Here is a 23,573-nt window from a genome sequence, read left to right on the forward strand (position 1 = left end):
CTCAAAAAAAAAAGAAAAGCTTCATTCGTCTGTGTTGCCATTTAAGCTTGAGTGAGTTCAGAGTTTCCATGAAGAGAGAGGAAAGAAGGAGGGAGGAGACCACAGACAAGCAGGAGAGGAGGAAACATAAGAGCACGTTTGCCATCCCCGAGCACAGAGATGGATTTAATGGCAACGTTAAAAAGATATAAGCTCCAGAAACGCAAATACAAGTCGTGGGGGGGGCAAATTGTCTAACTTGGGATCAGAGGCTGCTTAAGAAAACAAGCTGCTTGCATGTGCAGCTTGGAATGGGAACTTGAAAAAGTGTTTTCTCTGAGGCAGATTTGGAATATTTATTCATAGTGTGCATGTGTGTGTGCTCAGTAACACTAACTTGTTTTTAAATTAGCATTTCAACATCCGTCTAATGAAATGTTTCTTATTTTCAGCATCAGTGGGCGCTGCTGCAGTGTGCATCTCCCTCTGTCCTCCTTCCCTTTCCTCTGTGCATTCACTGCTCTCTCTATCTCTCTCTCTCTCTCTGTAACACACAGTCACACACACAAACACACACACCCTCTGTGCCTGTATTTTCTCCTCCCTCTGTTTTCATCTTTACATTCTCTCTGGTTCCTTCATCCGTCCTCCTTTCACAACTTGATCTACCCCTCTCTATTGCACATCATCCATCCCTCCCCCCTTCTCTCTCTCTCTCTCTCTCTCTCTCTCTCTCTCTCTCTCTCTCTCTCTCTCTCTCTCTCTCTCTCTCTCTCTCTCTCTCTCTCTCTCCCTGCCTCCCTCCCTCGCTCAACTGTTTCGCTCTAACTCAGGCTGGAGCACATGCAGACAGAGGGAGAGGGGGGATGAACGAGGAGGTGCGCACGTGTGAGGATCTCCTGAACTGCCGGGGCAAGGCAGGACTGGTGAAAAGAGAAGAAGAAGAAGAAGAAGAGGAGGAGGAGGAATAGAGGAATACTGCAGTGACCAGCCAGACTCTCTCTCTCTCTCGCTCTCTCTCTCTCTCTCTCTCTCTCTCTCTCTCTCTCTCTCTCTCTCTCTCTCTCTCTCTCTCTCTTGCTGCTTAACTGCTTTCATCCCCCTGTCTTCTTCTTCTTCTACATCCCCTCCTCACTCTCTCTCTCTCTCTCTCTCTCTCTCTCTCTCTCTCTCTCTCTCTCTCTCTCTCTCTCTCTCTCTCTCTCTCTCTCTCTCTCTCTCTCTCTCTCCCCTCCTGCCAATTACACCATGAACCTGCCTGCTGCTTGTTGCTAAGGGGGAGCCAGCCGGGGGAGCAGAGTGGACCAGGCGTTATTTTGTTTCTAAGGTAATGAAGGCTTCAGTTATGGCAACTGTCAGGTGTCACAGATGTTTGCATTGCACCGGGCTGCATGCCTGCTGAGAGGGAGTACAGGGCTCTGGGATCCACTGTCTCAGTGTGGATCTGGAGCACGGCTTTGCTTTGTGCATGTTTGTGTGTGTTAGTGTGTGTGTGTGTGTGTGTGTGTGTGTGAACTCTTTGCCAGTTTGTTGCAGTTGAATAGACGCTTGTGGGGTTTGTTTATTTAGGCCATTGCAGGGGGTTCTGCCCTGCGAGTATCTCTCTCTCTCTCTCTCTCTCTGTGTGTGTGTGTGTGTGTGTGTGTGTGTGTGTGTGTGTGTGTGTGTGTGTGTGTGTGTGTGTGTGTGTGTGTGTGTGTGTGTGTGTGTGTGTGTGTGTGTGTGTGTGTCACAACCTCCTCATGAATTGAAATGTGCATGTGCAGAGACCCAGGGATGCACTGTACATCAGGGCATGCTGCTGCTCTCCAGCCGCCTCTCAGCAGCTGTCAGTGTCCGTATCCTCACCGGTTCCCTATGACATCACGCTCGGGCCTTGTGTGCACGTTGATTCGCATGCTTCAGCAGCTCAATTTGGGAGGAAGTTGTTGTGTGGAATTACAGCTTCCTGTCCACACGGTGGGACCTATTGGCCCTCTATTGTTTTCTTTAAGCAGGTGCTATGCGATCCATAGTCTCCTGCCTCCGTCTGTATGTTCCTTGAGGCGCGCGCAAAGATTATCCGTCTAATGTGCTCAGGCTCTCAGAAAGGGCACAGACGTGTCAGCCAATGGGGAGTGCTGCACACCGCACTTCTGGTGGCGATAACAAACAGTGAGGCGAGAGCGGATGATTGCTTATTCACTCATGCGCATCACCATGCTCCTCCGCGGTGTCACAGATTGAAGTGATGAAGCCACCTTGCATGTTGTGCTAGGTGGCGTAGCGCATACTTTGAGCTCAATTTTCATTTTCCATCTCTAATCTGCAGTTGTTCAAACTTGTAGCCCGGCTGCAGTGCAACTCCTCCTGATGCAATGCCAGCGTCCGGCCCTTGGCAACATGCTGTGCTACCTATTCCGTCAATGTGTGAAGATTTCACATTGTGCCTGCTCATGAAAGGGGCTGCCTGTATCCTCTCCCTCTCCTCAATAGCTCATCAAGGCTCTTTCTTCTAGAACTCTAAAAGCTGTTGCAGTGAATAGTGAGGCCCCAGCGAGCCGTGTGATTAATATTATTATTATTTTTCCTCGCACTCATGTCGTTCATGAGTACCAAAAAATGATGAATGTGTTGAACTGTGTAATCCCCCCCGTCCCCACCCCCTGTCCCCACCCCTCTCTCCTCTTCACGTATAAAAGGACTAACAAAAGCTATAACCCATTTACTACACATGCAAGGGCCCTCAATGGCTGAGGATAGACGGGGGCCATGGGGGGGGGGCGTGAGCGTCAGTGTACGGAAATCCTTAGTTACACAGAATTAATTCTCCTGAGGGGGGGGAGGCAGGGAGGGAGAAAGTGATGAGGACTGCGTGGAGGTTGTAAATAAATCCTTTAACAGCGGCTCTTACAGTATGAAGCCTGAGCTGGCGGGTGGGGGTTATGTGGGGAGTGCAGGCGGATCGGAGGGAGCCATCGTATGATTGCAGTTAATGGAGTCAAAAAGCGAACGTGGTGGTCGGCATCGAGCACGGTTAGACCATCGGCATCAACTCACCGAGGTTTCTTTCATTATCAATGTCTGTTTCATGTTTCATGTAACATGACTCATCATCTTCACTGCAGTGGTTCACCACTTTTCTTATCAGATCAGAATTCAGTTCTGGCCAATGGTGACACTCTGTAGAGAAAATACTGTATATAGACAATACACCAAACAATAGACAATATAGGGAGACTGGGGACAGTCTGTACACATTTTGCATTCCTCTCATTTATCTCAAAGACTATTTGGACTAGAACACACAAGACTTCTGTATATTCAACTTACATCTGTTCTCTGATCGTCCATTGAGAGATGACAAATCATCAACAATGTTTGTTTGAATGGAAGAAGTCAGATTTTGCAACATGTTGGAAATATAACAATTTTCACAGCTTAACTTTACTTTTGGCTCAAATAGAATAGTAAAATGAAATATGAATTGTTTTACAAAAATATTATAGCATTATTTATTAGTTAACATTGATCAGGTAACATTTAGTTATTTGTTAATGCGTCAAACAGACCTGTACTTTGAGTCATGTGCAGATGTTACAGATGCTATTCAATCTATATATTTCAGAGTGAGAAAGGTAGAATGTAACAAAAGGTTTTATTCTCTTGACATATGAATTGTGTGAGACTGAAACTTTACTGAAACTGTATTTTATGATCATGATTTCATGTCATAGCCTTGTTATTATTCACAATTCATCGGTGTGTACCTGTGTTTTCTCATTTGGGACAATTGGGGACCGCTGCTGCAGACGCCTCCTCATCGAGACAGCAGCGTACATTTTAGCAGCTGAATGTCACGTCGATAAAGGGCCGGGGGATTTTTGGGCTGCCAGGGGATAAAAGATAGATGATGCTGACTGATGTTTATCAAATTGTCATCTTGTGTTGTGCCATTGTCCAGTGGACGTTGGGGGCTGTGTTCACCTGCTGCATCCGTTTCTTTCACAGGACCAAGTGAAACCATGGCCGAGGGGTCCAGAGACCAGGGAGCCGCGGGCACCACTGATCCTGAGGAGGACTCCCCCAATATGATCGTCTACAGAAAGGCAAGGTTCACTGTGTGTGTGTGTGTGTGTGTGTGCTGCGGTTTCTAAGCTATATGAAGGGGCTGCAGAAACATTTGCTGCGGAGCAATGACCTCCAGACAGGCTGATGACAGTTCACATGGTCTATACACGCATGTTGAATCCATGTGTCATTAAGCTTCTCTTTCAAACATCTGCTTTACGTCACAAGGAACTCTGCCTGCCCTGTTGCAACGCCCCTGGTCCTCCCACTATAACCATCACAACTCTGGCAAACTTCATCCCTCCAATGACTTAATACGCTCTAAATCCCATCAGCGAGGGGGTCCTTTCAGTGTCAAGGGTAATTACCTTGTCCCCATGGCACCTCACTTTCAATGGCTGCTATTTGATCGGAGAGGTCGAGCAGCATTGCTGGCTAATTATGTGGATGTTGGGCTTGGGAGGAAGTGATTGATTCTCCAGGGCTGGGATTGGGAACAGCCACTGAGGGGGTGGTTATTACTCCTCGGCCGACGAATAGCTTGTTATTTCTGCTGCAGCGCTGTGACAGCCCACTCAAAAGACAAAAAAGAGGAAAGAAAAAGCTTCCTTTGATCAGATTGAAACCACGGGATCCACTGCTGCCGCTGAGCCTGCCGTCTCTCGATTATGGTAAAAAGTGCGGCGGCAGTTGACAGATCCCGTCCCACTGTTCCAAATCTGTTGTTTCATCCCTCTCCTGATGGTTGTGTGTTCACATAGCTATGTAAACACATTAGTGTGTGGGGGGGGGGGGCAATAAGGATGTGAAATAATTGCTGACAGTGGCGGCTTCAGTTGGTAAATCTCCCTTTTTACCGTGTGTTGTTAAGTGTGTTGTCACCTCGTACTGTGACATGCTGGAGAATTCCCACCTCCATCTTTTTGAAAGACACCTCCAATCTGCAGCTCACGTGGAGGAACTGTCACAACCTCCTTTGTGCTTCGAGACTTGAGAAATCTCTTGCTCCGCGTCCGACTGGGATTGTGTGCGATGAACAGAGTGTCACACGTCAGCAGTTGGCAGCACAAAGAGAAGTGGAAGTGCATCGACAGCAACAATTCACTGGTCCATTGTACGATATAGACTGCCCCTGTTAGGGAGCCAGTGAGACTCACTTAAAGCCTCTGCCGGGAATCCAGGAATGATAATCAATAATCAAATTAGAGCTAGAACAGTCACAAGAGAAATCTCTCTCTGAATCTTAGATTCATGTCAGACGTCACATTACTGCCCAAAAATATTTGGATGATGCGTCCAGGTGCGTTTGATGTCGTGCTTGGCAATGCGTTCATTATTTATGCAGCATTGTCATTGTCCTCCGTTATTTCTAAGAAGCTGCCACACACAGAGAACACAGTGTAACTGACTGTAATACAACGTTTCTTCATGGATTTCTTCATGGATTTTACAGTGCAATCTTCATTATGTAACAGCATGCCTGGAGGCCACGCGTTTACCAGGCTCGTTGTTGCTTGTCAGGCCGCCGCCGCAGGGAATATTCATCATTTCATGTTTTAGTCATACGGAGCGACAACAGACAGATGATTCCGAGAGTGACGGCATATCTCTGCTCTCGCTGCTTTGAACATTTTATTCATTCCAATCTTTTGATGGAGACAGATAGGATACAATGCAGATATGCAGAAGTATATTTCAGATAGAAAGAAATAATAATTTGAGCCACAGTATTTCTATTTGATGTTTAATTGCTGGGAGTGCTGCACAAATGCAATCTCACTATCAGTTTGTTTTTTCGTCACCGTATTTATTTATTCTTCTGCTACTCAATACAAACAAAAGGTGACATATTACTAGTATTGGCTTCACTTTATCGGTAAGAGAATCTTAGATTTTCAAAGAATTTATAGTTTCTCAAGAAACAATGAAATCAGCTAGATTTGATCCAGATGGAGAGAACTCCCGTGACATAGTTTCTCCTTTCCCAATTTGTTTTAATTTTACTCAATTTATTCTGACTATTTTATATCTAATTAAAAAAGGGCTAATTATAGTAACATTGACTGTCTTCTTTCCTCTTTCTCTAAGAGATAAACTAATTCTGTATTGATCCCCATGGAGGAAAGTCAGGATTAAGACTTCTAGAGATGCCAGAGATGGAACCCAAGCCTCATACATGCAAACGCCTGTGCTCTACCACTGAGCTACAACATTGTGCCTATATTATTATGATAATGTCACAAATTGTATTTTTCTTCAGTACGTCCCTCACCTTCCTTCATGAATCTTCTAAATTATTATGTCATCTAATCTAAAAATATGACTGACCCATATTTGACTCCATACCCTCCTTACACTACAGTTTACATTCCTCTTCTCTTTTTTGTACCATTTCCAACTCTTCTATCTACTTTAAACTGCTTTTTCATACAAATTCAAGTCGGCAGCTCAGTTCAACTTCTGCTTGTGCAGACGCCAAGAAACCTCAGAAATCCCACTTTCTCGTTTAATTGATGTAGTGACTTAATTTCACCTCAGTCCGTCACAGCCCTGCAGATGTCAGAGAGGCTACTCGATAGAGGTGCCGGGGCTTCGAGGGCAGAGCGCCCACGGCCTCTGGACCCGGTGGGTGGGTCGCCTGGCGCAGCGTGGAGGCGCCGCTCGCACAGAGAGGCAGATGGCCGCAAATATGCTCGGCCGCCTGGGAAAACACTGGCAGCTCCATCCCAAAGGCCTGAGCCCCTGTCAGCTGAATTATTCATAAGAGTGGGACGTATCTGTTTGAAAAAGTACGGAAGGTTAGGGTTAAAATACATTTACTTACATTGCCTTAAATGTTTCTAAACTATCAAGTTAACTGTGTAGGCATTCAGACAAAGGTGAACGTGGTGTGTTGAGCCATTAGAGAGGCTGAGTGCTGTGGAGGGAGATAGTCTCAGTGTAGGTGCTGCTGTGCCATATCGTTCCGTCTCCTCCTCCTCCCACGAAAAAAAAAAAAGAGGGTGTGAAGCAAAACAATCCAATAGCCGCACGCTGTCTTATTGCCTCGAGAACTTGTAGGGAAATGTTGGTGGAACAGAAATAGGTTGCACACATATTGTGAATACCCACACACACACACAGAGGACGTCAGACACAACGATTCATGCTGGCTTGATGCACATCACCTGTTTGATTTTTGTGAGATCTCCGTGCTATGTTTAGCATGTTTACCAGGGAATATGGTGGGTGGATGAAACATAAACAAGAAATAAATGATGAGCATATAGCTGTGTAGGGAAGGGCAATTAAGCTGCGTTCAAAGCTCTGATGGGGTTAAGCTAGCACACTATTAATCGCTAATAACTCTCATCCCGCAGTGCAGGTGTTTGTCTCACCCTTTGGCGTTGGGGGGGCTGGGGTTTATCCGAGCTGTGATGACCGCCCGGATTTTTGACACACACACACTGTTAATTGTTGCTGAAGGACTAAAACCCTCCAGTCCCACCACCACCGCCACCCAGTGGGAGCCGAAGCATTCGTGCTGCATCCCTTTCTTCTTTGATACTGAGGCTATTAAAAGTTTGACTGGATGATTCTTGGCAGTTGACTCACAGCGGGAGGTCGGCGTTACATCCGTAGCATGTGTGCTACAGTAGCGCACTACGTTGGTCCAGATGGGTTTTCGGAGCCACTGGCTTGTAAATACTAGAAATGAGCCAAGCCAGGAAGTTCAAAGGCTCTGCTCGCTGCCAGTGGCCCTCGGTTGTGTGTTCTAAGCTTTAGCGCGCCATTAACAGTTTTATTGACAATTGCAACAGTGTTATTCTTCTGTAAATGGATATAAGCATCGTTTGGTAATTGAATAGCTCCTTCTCTAGATGAGTAAATCCACTTCTCAGCTATGTTAGCAATGTGGCTATTTGCACTATCATTCGGTCATTCGGTCAGTCCCATTGACTGTGTGTAAAGATGGACGACATGAAGGCTTCCCAAAAGTGAATCCAAAGCGTCTTGTTCGCCCCCTGGTGCCTGGCTGCTGTATAGGTCCTAAATCTGGCCTCCTCCATAGTGTGGATGGGAAAGGGACCAAAGTAAAATGTCAAAGTAAACGTTAAATGGTCAAAGGGGTCTTTATACTTCTTGTTATTATTATTATGAATTTTCTTTATTATATATCGGTGCTGTTCTTACTACTTTTCCTCTTCTTCTTCTACATTCATTTCTTTTATCTGCCTTTCTTCTGCTTCCTGCTGATAAATAATTGAATCTCATTTCAAGCATCCCATCCTCGGAAAAATATCTTGTCCATTGGGACCCCCCCCCCCCCCCATTCATTTATTCATATCCAGCACTTGGTATTTTTTATCAGTGTATGTTCTCTTAAACATGAAAACATGAATAGGGGAGCACTTGAGGAGAAAAGAACAATGGGTGCAGGGAAAAGATGCTCTAATGTCTTGATAGAACATTTCCACTCACACAGACAGATGTGATCACAGTGTTGTGGTACTTGGTGGTGAAGCTTTGCTCCTGTAGAAGCAGCTATGGGGGGGAATTACAGCTGTTGTCACACCTGGGTCACCCCTTCATGCTAACACACCCTGAGTGGTGGTAGAGGAGGAAATTACCGTCAATGCCAACCTTCACCTCCCACACTCCCTCATGAGCGCCTGTCAGCTGGCTGGGTTTAGGATGATGTACAGTCAGGATACAGAGGGAGTTTTCTCCCATCCTACGGAGCGGATGATATGGAAATAATGTAGAAAATTACAGCGATCACACTTCAAGTTAAACACTGACTCCCCCTTGAGTGGCAGGAGACGAGGAAATTACTGTAAAATACAAAAATCCCTCATTCGCCTACCACTGACAGCTGGCAGGTTTAGAGCGCTGCAGCGGTCAGACGAAAACTCGCCTGCCTGTCTTCTCTCTGCCGTCCATGAGTCACACTCTCTTCTCTCTCTGAAGTGCCCCTGGGGCCCACGGTATATCTCTCCTCTTCTACGGCTAAACCTCCATGCGAGGTGTCTACGGACCACTATTCTCTGTTCCTCTGTGCACTTAAGATAGCACAGTCGGGCCGAATGCTCTGGATATCACTTCCGCAGCTTTAGGACGAGCTCCCCCGGCTCTTTATCATGTATGACCGTTTTTAACACCGTCTCCACTTGCGCCATGGGAGCCTTTATCTGAGGCGCTGGTATGGGCTGAACTATTCGGGTCACGCTGAAGCCTGTGCGTCTGTATGCTAAGTGCCAGTGTGGGTTGCTTTCCCAGTTGGGTCAATAAGATAAAACAACAGTAGCAGTGCAAAGCTCCATCTCTTATATAACCAACCCCTGTCTGTTTAATGTGCTGGCCTGTCTCCTCTTTCCAGTGAAGGAGCCAACACATGAAAATCCTGGAAGTCCACGGAAACATAATGGGAAAATAATTCACAGTGTTTTGGCAGTCAGAGCTCTGTGTTGACAGGATTATTCACCTCATCCACCGAGAATCACTGTGGCTGCAACAAAAAGCTTTTTCTCCTGTGAGTAAAGTCCATTCTGAGCCAGTGTCTCTCCTGTTTGCTGACAATATGCTCTTAAAGGAGCACATTTAACAATGCCGCCAGTGTTTCTTCTCGAGTCGATGCATGCTTAGGCGGATGTTAAAAGGGAGCGTGGTGTGAAGGGAGGGGATGGGGCATCGGCTGGCACCAGTGTGTCCTACTTCTAAATACCCTCCAAAGCCCCTGAGCTTCCCACTTATCGCTGGCTGAAAAGATTGCTTGGAATTGCACCAGAGATGCAGCGCGCCTTCAATGCCTCCTACTCTACTGCGAGAGTTAACCTCAGCATCTCTGCAGGACACCGACAGGCGCTCGCCGCTTTCCTGCAGAGCAGACGATATGAAAACACAGCAAATATCTGTGGAATTGGGGCAATGGACTTGGACGGGTCTTTGGACTGATGTAAACGCTAGTGAATAAACCGTTGGCCAGTTAGGCGCTTGTTTGTGATGCTGATGAAGAATAAACTCTCATCTCACCATGTACTGTAAATACTAATGGGTTATTGGAAGCCGCCCTGACATTAGTAAGTTAAAAGCTGCTGGTGCTCAGGGGCTTTGGGATGATGCTCGGGTCATGTTTGACAGCAGTGACTCGCTGGGCAATCTGCAGCCCCGCGGTACTGCTGACACACTGAATTAGTGAAAAATGGCATGTGAAAAAGAAAACAGGCTTTTACAGCCCCACATGGTTTTGTCACATGTTTTCAAAACAAAACAGCATCAGTGATTATAATTACACGCCCGTAATGCACTTTATGTCAGTGTGCCAGTAACACATGAGGAGCAAAGTGATGCAAAGGGATTGGAAACATGAATCCAAATAAAATCATTCTAAAGTAGTGAAGTAATGGTAGAAATATTCCATCCATCTATCCATCATTATCTATTTCGCTCCTCCTTTAAGGGTCGTGCTGGAACTGGAGCCAATCAAATATTAAAATACACCTCAGGAGTCTCAGCAGCCTGGACCCATACAGAAGTGAGGCGTCAGCAATGGATTGAGTCGACCAGGCCAGGCCTTGCTTGTTCAGGAGTGATGCTGCCAACAGTGAACACAGAGACAAGTCGGAACCCGACAGGTCACATCTGCTGAGTGTTGTGGTTTCACAGCAGATTCGATTTAAAAAGTGGGATTCAGCCCAAACTAATCCACCAGGTATAGTCAATTAAACTCACATCAGCAGCTGTGCTGGACGCTGACGTGCGGCTTCAAAATGAACACGACCAAAACATCTGCTGTTGGATGCTGTTTTTTGGCAAACTTGGGGAAACAAGCCGTGAACAAAACACTGACTTATTATCACCTTGTAATTTCCACATCCATCGAATATGAAGCTACATTAGCATTTGTGCAGTGGTTGTAGAGCCACTACAAGCGCTGCCTTTCACGTTTATTATTTTTATAAGAAAGTTTTAGAAATCGGTTCTGTAACTACATTTTTAGGATCAAAATCCTGGCCATAATAGCAAACATCAAAAAAGCTATTGTTCCTTTTAGTTGATCTAAATGAAATTACTTGAGTGGTCAATTGATGTATTGAGTATTTACTGGCCTTATCAGTTTGATAAGAACTAACCCAAATGATAGACACAATCTTTCAGAAAAATGTATTCAATGTGACCTTTCACTTTTTAATTTGTTCCATATCACATCCACTTACATGGAGGATTTAAGGCCCAGACTACAGCCAGCCACCTGGGAGAAATTGAAACACTTTGGCTTCACTACTGGAAAGAATACATGTCGTCCATCTTTATACACAGTCTATGATAATGATAGGATTGTAGGTAAAAGGAAAAAGCCATAAGTCTCTTTAAAAGTAAAATAAATATTATAGGAGGTTAAGTTCCCTTTCTTTCTTTTTTACAAGTGGTGTTGCGTTATTAAGCCACACAGATGGATTCATGTTGTGAACTGATCTAGTTTTCAGGGACTGCAACAGCGTCCAGCACTGATAATCACAGGTCTTTTAATGGCTCTCTGAATCATTTGTGTGAGCAGCATAGTGTATGTGCAAAGTGAGGCTAAGTCTGCTTTAAATCAATTCAGGTGATGAAAATGTAACAGTTGATTGAGCATCAAGGTTGCCGGAGCACAGGGTGCGTCTCTACTGCAAAATAACTCAGACCATGGAAAACCAATACTCTTATGATCAGAGCTTCTACATTTATAGAGAGTGACTGACTGTGGTGACTGAACCAGATCATCTGGAAACTCAAGGGTTTCCATCTTTTAATCTTTAAGATAAATACATTCAAATTAAAAACATCATATATATACACACAATAGTATACTGTATATATTGTGTTCTTTTTACCGGAGTGATAAATTGCATTCAATATCTCACAGGACCATGCAAATCTCAGCACTGCTCCTCTTCCTCTTTAATACTTCTTCAAGTTTTCACTTTTGGCTTCAACTTCAAACCTCAGGGATCATGATTCATGTCCTCACCTCCCCCTGTCCCATTTCCACCCTGACTGCGTCGCTAATCAAAGTGGAGTATTTTGTCGCTGCTGACACGTTGTTCCTTTTTATCAGAGGTTTATTTTCTCTCTGTGTTGGCAGACCAGTCGGTGATGAGAATGTTTTTAATATGCTGAATAGGGCTGATAAAGTACGGTTTCACTGATGAACAAAAGCTGCACACCGCTTGTACAATTACAAGATATGTCATGGTGTAATCTTTGAATGCTTCATTAGACGACCCTCTGTCGGCATAGAAACTAGAAGAAGTTTCCTAAGAATGAGAAATGACAGAAGAATCTAGCCTCACTCATTTGATAGAACTGGTAATTACCTCGGACAAAGACAAAGCATAGCAGAGTAGAATACAGCTTCACACCATGAAGACTGTTAATGGAATACGCTTATCAACAGCGCTTTGTGAGGCCTTACAACTCTAAAGTTGAAGAGTTACAGAACTGTCAGCCAACCGCCCAGTTTGTGTTGTTTACGGAGACGTCATAGGCTGATAGATAGAAATGAGTTTTCCCCCTAAAATAGAAGTTCTGACGAGCAGGAGGCAGACAGAGAGGGACCATCTGTGCACTGTTGAACCACAGGTAACGATGGCGGATGGAGTGTCTGTCGCTGGAGTGGTGTGACGCTCCGTAATTGTCTCTGGGTTGAGGCTGAGGCAGGGATGAGTCACCCAGGCTTCAAATGTTAATCTCCCTGGCCAACGTGTTGAACTAGACAGCCCTCGGAAAAAGACACCATCTGGCTCCACTCCAGAACGTGGACCTGCAACATCACCTCCCCAACCATTGGATGACTTCCGACCACCCAGACTCTGGACCTTAGGGGGTTTCTTAAGCTGATTTCAGACAGGCACTGAAGACCGCGCAATTTTCTGAAACTATCCGCAGGGGCTGTATATAACATCTGGAAAATGTTCAAGTGAAACCGTGTGAGAAAAGAGCAGCTTTTCGATTTCGGCAGCTGAATTTCTACGTCATGTCTTGCCTCCTAAATGCTCTGCCCAGACGCCACTCCTCACCAGAATGTTCCAGAAATGTTCCTGTTGGTGTGAACATGTCTGACCTGATAAAGGCTGACAATTTCGTACTGCGTTCATATGTGTAAGACAATCTCCAGGAAATGTCTGGATCCAATTTTCTCAACATTTTCCATAATTCACAACTGAAAGCAGCTCTTGTTGAACTCATTAAACACTTTCGCTGGAGCTCCCCAACATTTAGTATTTAATTGGACAAATGTTGGCGTGTGTTTGTTGGATTCAGTCATAAAAGGTCTAAAGAACCCATTCATCAAAACTGTGGTGCTATCCTGTAACACGCAGCGAGACTTCAAACTGAATTTGGGATGTGAAGGGCGCTGTGCTATCGGGCATTTTGTGCGTGGGTTAGATAATCAGCGGAAGATTTCTGCCTCTTCAGCTTGAAAATAATAGAATTGTCCTTGTGGGAGACCTTGCTGCGTGCCGACACCCATTTCCACTCCAATTGTTCTGTCAATAACTCATATGGTAGAGGCCAAATCCATAACAAAGCCGTGATTACTTTCATCAGACTGAGTGTGTGAAAAAACCTCAACAAAGGAAAATGCAGAGACCCAGAGTAATTTTTCTGAGCTTGTCTTTGTAAAAGCCGCACCTGCTTTACAAATTTTTTTGGGGGCATGTTCAGATCCCAGGTGCACATACAGAAAACCACAGAATCCTCTAAACCCAGTTTCCTGCATTTCCTCTACCAACGCAAGAAACGTTAATGTATTCTCTCTTCCTCCTCACCGACATGTTTAATGCAACGTGAGTTTAATTCATTTAGACACCTAGCGTTGAATTTAACAAAACTGCGTTGGCTTAAAATGGAAATTGGTCTTCATCAACGGAAAAGAGAATAGGAAGGGAGCGCCGGAGCTTTTAAGCTGGAAATAATCATCAGGATCGACTGGTCTGAGGCAAAAATAGAGAAAGGCAGTGATGATGCTGCAATAGGGTGGTAATATGAGAAGGGGCTAACATGGTTATTCCCTGTTCCCTGACATGGCCCAGCTGGTAGCAGCAAGCAAATGCACATTCATCAAGTGTGTGGTTCCTTTTTTTCCGCAGCAAAGGTTGTGGGTTTTAATATTGCAGTGATCAATGAATTATGTGCTCCTGGTTTGAGTGTGACGTAGATGTTCTGAAGGGACCTCACCCTGACTGCTTACCCTGAACTCTAAAGCCCAAACTACGGAAGTGAAGTTACGTTACAGATTTGAGTTAAAGTTTACTTTCCTCTAGTTTGTTACATGTTGTTTTTTGTAAGTAAAACTTTTTGTAAAAAGTTACAAAAACCTAAAGATCAGTCTGTTGCCATATGACATCCCAGTGGCCAATCAGAGTAGACTGGGCTTAAGACTTGGCTTCATTAAGATGGGCCTTAAAGAGACAGGAGCTAAAACCAAGTGGCTGAAAATTGTTTATCACAGTTACATAATCTGTTGAATGATTGTTCTTCTCTCATATTTACCTCAGTCTAGGCCCTTCTGGCTTCTGATTGGTTGATTTAACCACATGTGACTCAGAATGAGGACATGTTGTTGTGGAGCTACTGAAGTGTGGAGATCATAGACGTATAGATCTTCTTGATCACCCCCTGGTGGCTGGCTGCAATATAGGTCATAAACTCCAAACCATGTTATCGGATGTGATATGAAACAAAAAAGTCGAAATACACATCATAAAATATTTGCTCAAAGATGGTTTCCGACAGTCTATAGGTAATTGCTATCATGCTGTTGTATGTCTAAATTGTCTTAATGTTATTTTTTCCAATAAGTTCGGTTATGATTAGTTATTTGATACTATAAAGAGGGGGAAACATCATGATCAACAGCTAAGACTTACTCATGATTGGTCAAAAGCATGTTTATAGACATTGCTCCAAATTATATCATCAGTGCAAGATGGAGACGTTGTAATTCAGGATATTTGGGCTTAATTTCTGGATATTAGGAGGAAGTGGAAATGCAGCATCTATCTTCAATGGCTGGGCATCTTACCGTAACCGGGGTAATTTTTTTTCTCACATTTATCACAGTCTAGGCCCTTCTTGCTTCTGATATGGTTCAATCATAATACCATGTTGACACCATGTGCTGTACTGAGCCAGCATGTGTAAATACAGCATGTGTGTACAGAAGGCCATGGAATCCTTTGAGCTAACTGTATCTCTTTGTGTTTATTTAACACTGACAGTCATATGTGGATTTCGTCCATTTTACAGAAAAGCATCAGTTTTTGGAGACTCACAGTGATAAACTCAATCCTCCTAAACTTATTAGAGGATGCTGTTAGTTAAACCACGAGTTATGACACTCAATTTGATATGAATTTCAATCACATAATCAAAAAAATACTTTAAATCTTTTGAACGTTTTGCACATCAGGATTATTTAATTATAAATGCACTTGAATAGGGAAGAAGGTCCATTACCACATGTTTAATCTCTGTATGAAACAGTTTTTTGTGATCAGCGCCCAAAGCTTTGAAGAGTTTCATCTCAATAACACAAAATCATCAGATTTTTGAGGACAGTTTGCGAACTTCACACTGCTGTGGTGTGAGTTATCCATGGGCTTTCACAATCCAGTATTTTCTCCTTTGTCTCTTTGGGAGAAATATGGCTTCATTCTGTGTAATATTTTATGTATTTGGTTATGATCGCAATATCCTGAGCCCAGGTCCGAGAAGTGCTTTCCATAGACAGTGCTGATGTCTTAAAGAAGGTGTGGCAGAGCAAATCACCGTCACAAGCGCTGGCTAAATAGCCTGCTGTCACATATAGATAGCACACAGCCGGGGATGAAAACAGAAAAGGACACTTCACTTCATTTTTGAAATATGTTCAGAGGATATTAGATCACATACCATAGAAGCCTATTCAATAATTCAAGGGGGGTGTGATGGTTTGCCTGCAAATCCCTTTTGCTCGACATAATAGATGGTACATTTCTGGGTCCCCTGAGGTGAAAGAATAAAAGATTAATAGGTGAATTTTGGTCAATGAAAGAAATGCATCAGCTGTCACTGAAGGTGGTCTGTCCACATCACAGATAATCAATCAGCAGTGTGGAAGGATTTGCCATAAAACAACCCCACTGTGGTGCTCAAGCTTCCCTATCTATTGATTATATCAATCAGTCAATCAGCCATCAAGGTAACATATCCTGTTATTAGCTAGCCATCGGAATTGGGTCGATTAAGGCTAAGTGTTGGCTCCCTTGGCTGTGATCTGTCAGCGGCTCATCTAAGGTGAACAAGCTCCAGTAATGTATGTTGGATACTGGTATTGCATCACGACATGAGGGATTTGGGATTGAATCCCAGTTTGCATGTTTTCTGCTTCCTCCCACATTCCAGAGACATGCGGATGGGGTTGAGGTTATTTGAAGACTTGAGGTGTGAATGTGAGTGTGAATGATAGTTTGTCTCTATATGTTGGCCCCACCCTGGCGACATGTTCAGGATGTTCCCCTGCAAATATCAGCTGGGATTAGCTCCAGCTGCTGGATGGATGGTTGGATGGAGTTAGGCTGATTTTGACTTAGGAATGGCACACCATGCTTTTATTTAGTCCAAATAAGGACCCCGAATAGTTTGGGTTGAGTTTTGCAGGCAGAGACATCCTGGGTTGGGTCATTGATTGGGTTAGGGTTATTTTTTAATTTTTTTTGACATTTCCACTGATTTTCCCGGAAATAATTCATGGATCTTATTGAAAATATGTCAGGCACATTAAGGTGAGTGATACCTATTTGGTGCAGCTTTATTACAATTTAAAGGGACTGTTGAGCCTTGTCACAGGTGCCATTTTACTTACGCTATTAAATAATGATTGTCAATGGTAATTTTTAACAATGAATAAATTCAATATTGAATATTAATTTCAGGATCATTGAAAGGGTTAGAGTTAATAAACAGTCTTTTTGCCTGCAATTAAACCAGGAGCTTCCCTCTGTCACATTAGTCAGTTTCATTAAAAAATGATTAGAGGGTTTTAACGGGACAAGAGTTGCATGAAGGAGAGGATGACAGCGGGACAAAGGCCAGCACTGCTTACTTCTCCTCTGCCGGTCTCTATCGTAGAGACGAGTCACTCCTCCTAGGCCAGGGTGCAGCAAAGCACATTACAGGTGTGTGGTGCTGCCTGCTGCCCTGCGGCGCTGCGAGATGAGATTTTCCCTCCACATGTCAGCCCTGCCGACCGAATTACATTACCTGTACCAGTGAGTTGGAAGTAACAAGGCTTTATTGCCAGCATTGGAAATCTGTCATCCAGCGAGAGCAGAGTTGTTTTCATAGCACCTCACCAGACTTGAAATGGTGCTCGGGGAAAAATGTCCTGGAGCTCGGCATCACACACGCAGAACTGCCCGGCAAGTGTGCCGCTTTCTGTCTGACAACAGGTTCAGCTCGTGTTAGTTACAATGAGAGGGTCCAGAGGCGCGTACACACACACACACACACACACACACACACACACACACACACACGCACACACACACACACACACACACACACACACACACACACAAACAAACACACTTGCAAACAAGTGTGTCTCAATGACTCAATAGACCATTACGTTGACTTACATTGATTTCCTAGAGATTTACTCTGACCTTAACCATTTACACAACCACCTTGACCACTTGCCTAATCCTAACCCCAACCCATGCCTGCGGCTTAACCTCACCTTAACCTAAACTTAACCCTAACTTAAACCTTAAACATGTCTTCACCTTTAAAATGTAATGATTTACATGACTGCATCAGATCTAGGTCCCAACAATATGAGCAATGCCTGAACCACACACACTCTCTCTCTCTGTCTCTCACATTGTCACACTCCTTTCCCCAAAAAGCCCGCCAGCATTCTCACACTGGCACAAGTAATAGGCTTGTAGGAGCCGGGGTAACAGCTATGTGTGTGTGACAGGACAAAAGGGGAAGGGATGGAGCCTAATGATGCCCAGTGGAGCTATAAAAATCTCCCCTTATAGTAGCCATGACAGGAAATCCTTGAATCTTGAAAGGTCAAGGTCCTCCTCTCTTACTCACTGATTGCATGTGAGCACGAGAGGAACAGAGCTGAGGAGCAGTATAACTCTGAGCTGAGGCATGAGATGTGCAGAGGACTGAAACGCACAGCTTCCCAGGAGTCAGGAGCAGATGGTGTTATAGCATCATGGCATGAAACGGAAAAAGGGAAGAGAAACATTACTTTTAATCAAAAGTTGACTAAGCTGGTTAAGATGTGATGCATCATTTGGCTTCAAAGTGACTCTACACACACACACACACACACACACACACACACACACACACACACACACACACACACACACACACACACACGCACAAACACACACACACACACACTTGTCTCTATGTAGTTGTGAGACACTCATTGACATAATGCTTTCGCTAGCCCCTTACCCTAGCTTAACCATCACAACTAAATGCCTAATCCTAACCGAACCCTAACCTAAACCTAACCCTAATTCTAACCCTAACCCTAAAACCAAGTCTTGGAATTTGTGAGGACCAGCCAGAATGTCCTCACAATGGTGGTATTGAACCAAACTTGGCCCTCATAACTATAGATACACATGCGCACGCACGCACACACACGCACACACACACACACACACACACACACACACACACACACACACACACACACACACACACACACACACACACACACACACACACACACACACACACACACACACACACATTAAGCCATTCAACAGTTTACTAATGACAGGCTAAAGAACCATCTGTGTGTGTTGTAATGGATGGAGCCCAGCACAGATGGGAGAGGCTGGATCTGCCTCCCACTTTTATTTTATTGTTACTGGATAACACATATTGTCATTTAAATAACCATCTCAGATTCTGCCTCAGTGTCCTCTGTGGCTGCGTTTCAGGCCTAATAAATATCACGCATCAATGCCTCAGATGCGATGATGTAGATTATGGAGTGAGGGGAAATTAATTTCTATGAATTGTGTAAACTAGTGTGTTTTGAACCTCCGTTGGTTTGGAATATATTATTTTCTTGGCCTGTGGTAATGTTCCGGTGCTACTTTAGAATTATTGTCATTAGTAAGTTCTCCTCAAACTATTCTACAATAAAGTGTAATTTATTATTGTTTACGTGCTGGACGTTGTGTGCAGAGCTTTTTATAAACAATCTCTGGTTCAAAGTGAAGTTTGAAAACTTTGTACCTATCCTACCTGGTTTATTTGCAGTGAAGGTTTTATAGTCTATATATACGTTTTTTATTAAATAAAATAAATTTACTTTATTACAGTTTTTACACTGTGTGTGTGGCTTATATGTAAATTTCAATTATTTTCTTAACGGCTGATATTTTCTCACAAATTGAACCTTGGCCATTTCAGAGGTTTGTCAAGCAACCGACACGATCTTCAAACACAAGTCAAAACACTGCACTCCCTCAGGCCATTAACAATACCCATGGCAATGTAAAGCCGATGAGATGAACGGTTCATGAGTTATGTGACCCACATACAGACAGACAGAGATTTCTGGAATTAGAAGATATTGAAAGGATTTTCTGAAGCACTCCTGACATGACTTATCCTCTCCTGCGATTAGAGTTTGTCTCCTGTGTCTCAGACATCAAGAACAGACTTGTGGGCCCAGTGAGGGCCGAGGCAAACCTGGGCTTGATGATGCTTCCTCTTTCCTCTCTCCCTCTCTCCCTCTCCCGCTCTCTCTCTCTCTAACCTAATTACCACCAGGCCTCAAGGAATGAGACCAGCAGGAGTGGTGTGTCAGGGGACGAGGCCAACATCAGGACAGATGGTCCTGAGGTTTTACAACTTCAAACCAATGTCTCGTAGATATTATTACATGATTGGTTGGTGCAGTACCCCACATAGGAAGCCAAGATGAAGACGTATTGATCACAAAAGTGGAAAAGAAAGACTGAACGTGAATTCAGGATCACCTCTTTCTCACACAGACAGCAATGGTGAGTAAGAGCAGCTTCCATACAAGCTATTACATTGGCAGCAGCGGGGAGAAATTGTGCCCGGCCTGAGGCCCCCATGGGGGCTTTAAACAGTGAGGATCCTCAAAATAGACGGTGTTATCCACTGCCTCTCACCTGACACTCACACCATTGTTGATTTCCACTTTCACATTTTAGCAGCTTACCCTCGGTCTTGTATCACAGTGAACACCCTGTGACCCAGAGGTGAGACTTAGATTGCTCTTGTGAGTGAGATTAAGGGCCAGTGGTGGCTGGGCAAAGAATTAAAAAACCCTGTCTAGAGAGAAGTTTAAATCTGACCATCAGGCAGATAGCAGCAAATGTTCTCTGTCCGGTGCACAGACTGTATGAAGATTGAGTCTCTACTTTATTATACTATCCAGAATCTTTCCAAGTCTTCGCAGAAACGATCGGGGATGGAGCCGGGGTAGCGAGGTCTGATCGATACTAGTGCTCGATCGATTGTGAGTCAGTCTCAGCTGAAAATCATGAAGTTTCAGCCCCAACTTCAAGGCAACAAATAGGTTATTAAAACCAAAGCTACTGGAGATAGCTTAGAGATTTAACACTGGACGGATCCTTCTCTCCTTGTTCTGCATTAATTTAATTCGTATTTTATGCACATTTTCTAAAAGCAGCAGTACTAACAGAAATCATGGGGGTGGGGGGGCAGTGTAGCCAAGAGTTCAAGCAAGAGGACCATAGGATTCAAGGAAGGAATCCTGACTTTGGTGGTAAGTTGGACCGCCATTTACAACATGGACGCTTTTAGTAAGGAGGCACATGATCACAGTCGGCTCCATGTTGCCATGTTTGTTGTCGTTAGAAGCTCTGCCCTCTAGTGGATGTTTGGTTAACAACCATGCCAACATAACGGTTGCATGGATGTATGTTGGCAGTGACGGTTACATCATTTTAAATGGACAATCACTTTTTGTAAGTAAAGGCAGTATAAATGAGCCTTCACAGGTGGCGGGGCTTTTGACCTCTACTGCAGCCAGCCACCAGGGGGCGATCAAGATGCTTAGGCTTCACTTTTGTGGAGCAGTCATGTCGTCCATCAGTTTATGGCCAGGTGCAGTCTTTAAAATTCTTGTCGCATCCCACCATCCCTCCAAATGTTAATACCCTTCCTTTGCTTTTTCCCTCTAATCACAGACCCGTGGCTGTGAGGACATTGAACCATATTAGAGTCTGAACCTTTCCAGAGTCCCACAGGCACTCAACATGCAGGTGCTGTGAGAGGTGTTTGCAGTGAACGTAGCATACCCTGCATGTGAATTGCTGTTGCTGGATGTTTTTTTAAGGTGAATTTTGCAGAGGAGTGAACTGCGGGTAATGCGATTCTCCCCCTCTGGAACAAAATGACCTTTTGTTGCTTGTAGCTGCGGCCGTGGTTCATTTTTGACATGAAATGAAAGCAGCACAGTAATAAACACACACACAGTGCAGAGAAAAGCCAGCCTTTAAAAGCAACCCTCATTTCAGACAGTGTCTCTCCCCCTGTATCTGCATTGGCCACTTTGTTTGAGAGTGGACTATCTGTGCAGACAGACTCCTGTTTTTCCTGCACTCAGGCCCTTAGCAACACGTGGAGTATCTAACAACAGACATTTACAAGAGGGCAGATGATCTTTTTCTGTCCTCCTTGAGTCTCATCAACAGAAAGGTGACCTGATGAGTCACTGTGGCTCGTGGCTTATACTCTCCAAAGTGTAACCCGTCGTAGACTCAGTCTTTCCATTTGCGGTTCGCTCACAAGAATCAATGCCAAAGCTTTGATTTTTAAGCAACCAGGACGCTGTTTAATTAAAGTAAACTCCTCTTTTATGTATTTATTTTCAAAGCGAGTCAAAAAGTCTGACAACAAGATTATCCCCTCCATCCAAAGAGCTCGAGCTGTTATTGTAATTTAGTCAAGCTGGCACGCTGCCCAGGCCCGAGCGGAACTCCAGTAACTTTTAATTGCTCAGCACCTCTTGCCACTCTGTGTTGCCATGGAGATAGAGATAATCTCTGACACACACACACACACACACACACACATAAACTTAAAAACTCCTAATTAGAACTTTGTATTGACTTCCATTCATTGTGGACAGCCGAACTAAAACTATATCCCATGGGCGGATCCAGGTGCAGGCCATGGGGGGGGGTAATGGCTCCAGCTGTATTCTGATTGGCCCCTGAAGTGCCCTTGTCTTGTCAGTATAATTTAAAAAAAGATAAATTAGACAACTATCCCTAAACATTTTTTTTTATTTCTAAGTGTTCTAAGTTCACAATGTGCAGTTTTAATAAATAAATTAAATGATGTGTGGTTTTGCTCAAAGCTAAAGAACTAGGCGTCGACAAGGAATGACTTAAAAGTGAACCTTGCAGACTCAGAAGTTGTGCATGGATATCAGACATATATTTGTTAATGTGTTAATGTGGCCACCTTCTGGCCCCTGATTCAGAATCCTGAATCTGCCACTGCTTATCGATAATCCCAACCATGACCAATTCATGCCTAACTGTACCTTAACCAGGACCTTAGAATTTCGGTTTTACGGACCTGACAAGCTGGTTAAGATTGAAATGGTCCTGAAGAGGGAACGAAAACAACAGACACACACATGGTCAGGTTCCCTTCACAGTTACCATACGGAACTGTCTCAAACACACAACACTCATCATCCCTCTCCCTCCCAACATCTGGGTGCGCCTATTTCAAAGAAAAGTGCAGCATCACAGCTGGACACCTCTGGATCTAAGCATACACCCCCCCCTTGAGGAGCATCCAGCCCCTCATCAGGCTGCGGCTAATTGGACTCTCTGTACAGTTGTGTACCTCCGAGGCTCTTTGTCAGGACAGGGTCCGTATTGCGCTGTGTCCACTTCAGTTAAAGAGGCTGTTAATTGCTGGTGTTGGATTAAATTAAACATGAATCCACAGGGCAACACCCGACATGAGGAAAGAATGTCACCGAACCCTTTCACTTAATTACAGGGGCTGATTGGCAGAACTAAATGAATATAAAGTGAATGTATATGATGCATTATTTACATGTTTACCCACGTGAAACCGAAAGTGCCTCCTGCAGTCGTTATGTGTTGCCTCATCCTTGAGAAAACCCTGAAAACTCCAGCGGAACAACACAAAGATGTGATCGAGCACACACTTAACCTTCAGCAGGTCGAGATTATGCCACTCGAGACAGGCCAGATTTGACTCAATGGGATTTCCTCTTCTCCAAATTCAAACAATCAATCTCAGTACCTTTCAAATCCATTTCCACTAACGATCACAGGGGTCACATTTGAGAGGTATTGGCAGAAGAGGAAAATGGCTTTGCTGGAGTGTAAAAAGGCTTTTTTTCAGCTACAGGGCCTGATGGGAGAAACGGTTGTTCATGTCAGAAAAGAAACAGCTTCTCCTTCAGGGCATTCCTGTGGAGATGGCAATTAGGGGAAGAGATGGAT

The 23,573-nt window shown here is 44.2% G+C and overlaps 1 protein-coding gene across 1 annotated transcript in view; it reads left to right on the top strand.

Moving 5' to 3' along the window:
- Positions 1 to 3,983: 3,983 nt before the first annotated feature.
- The window catches only part of LOC133015734 (regulator of G-protein signaling 6-like), a 42,504-nt gene continuing 22,914 nt past the window's right edge, over positions 3,984 to 23,573 (top strand). Inside the window, exons 1-2 of the mRNA XM_061083002.1 lie at positions 3,984 to 4,072; positions 6,586 to 6,712. Of these exons, the coding sequence (XP_060938985.1) occupies positions 3,984 to 4,072; positions 6,586 to 6,712 (216 nt within the window). The remainder of the gene's footprint in view (positions 4,073 to 6,585; positions 6,713 to 23,573) is intronic.

Source organism: Limanda limanda, chromosome 12 (assembly GCF_963576545.1).
Source record: "Limanda limanda chromosome 12, fLimLim1.1, whole genome shotgun sequence".
Lineage (NCBI taxonomy): Eukaryota > Metazoa > Chordata > Actinopteri > Pleuronectiformes > Pleuronectidae > Limanda > Limanda limanda.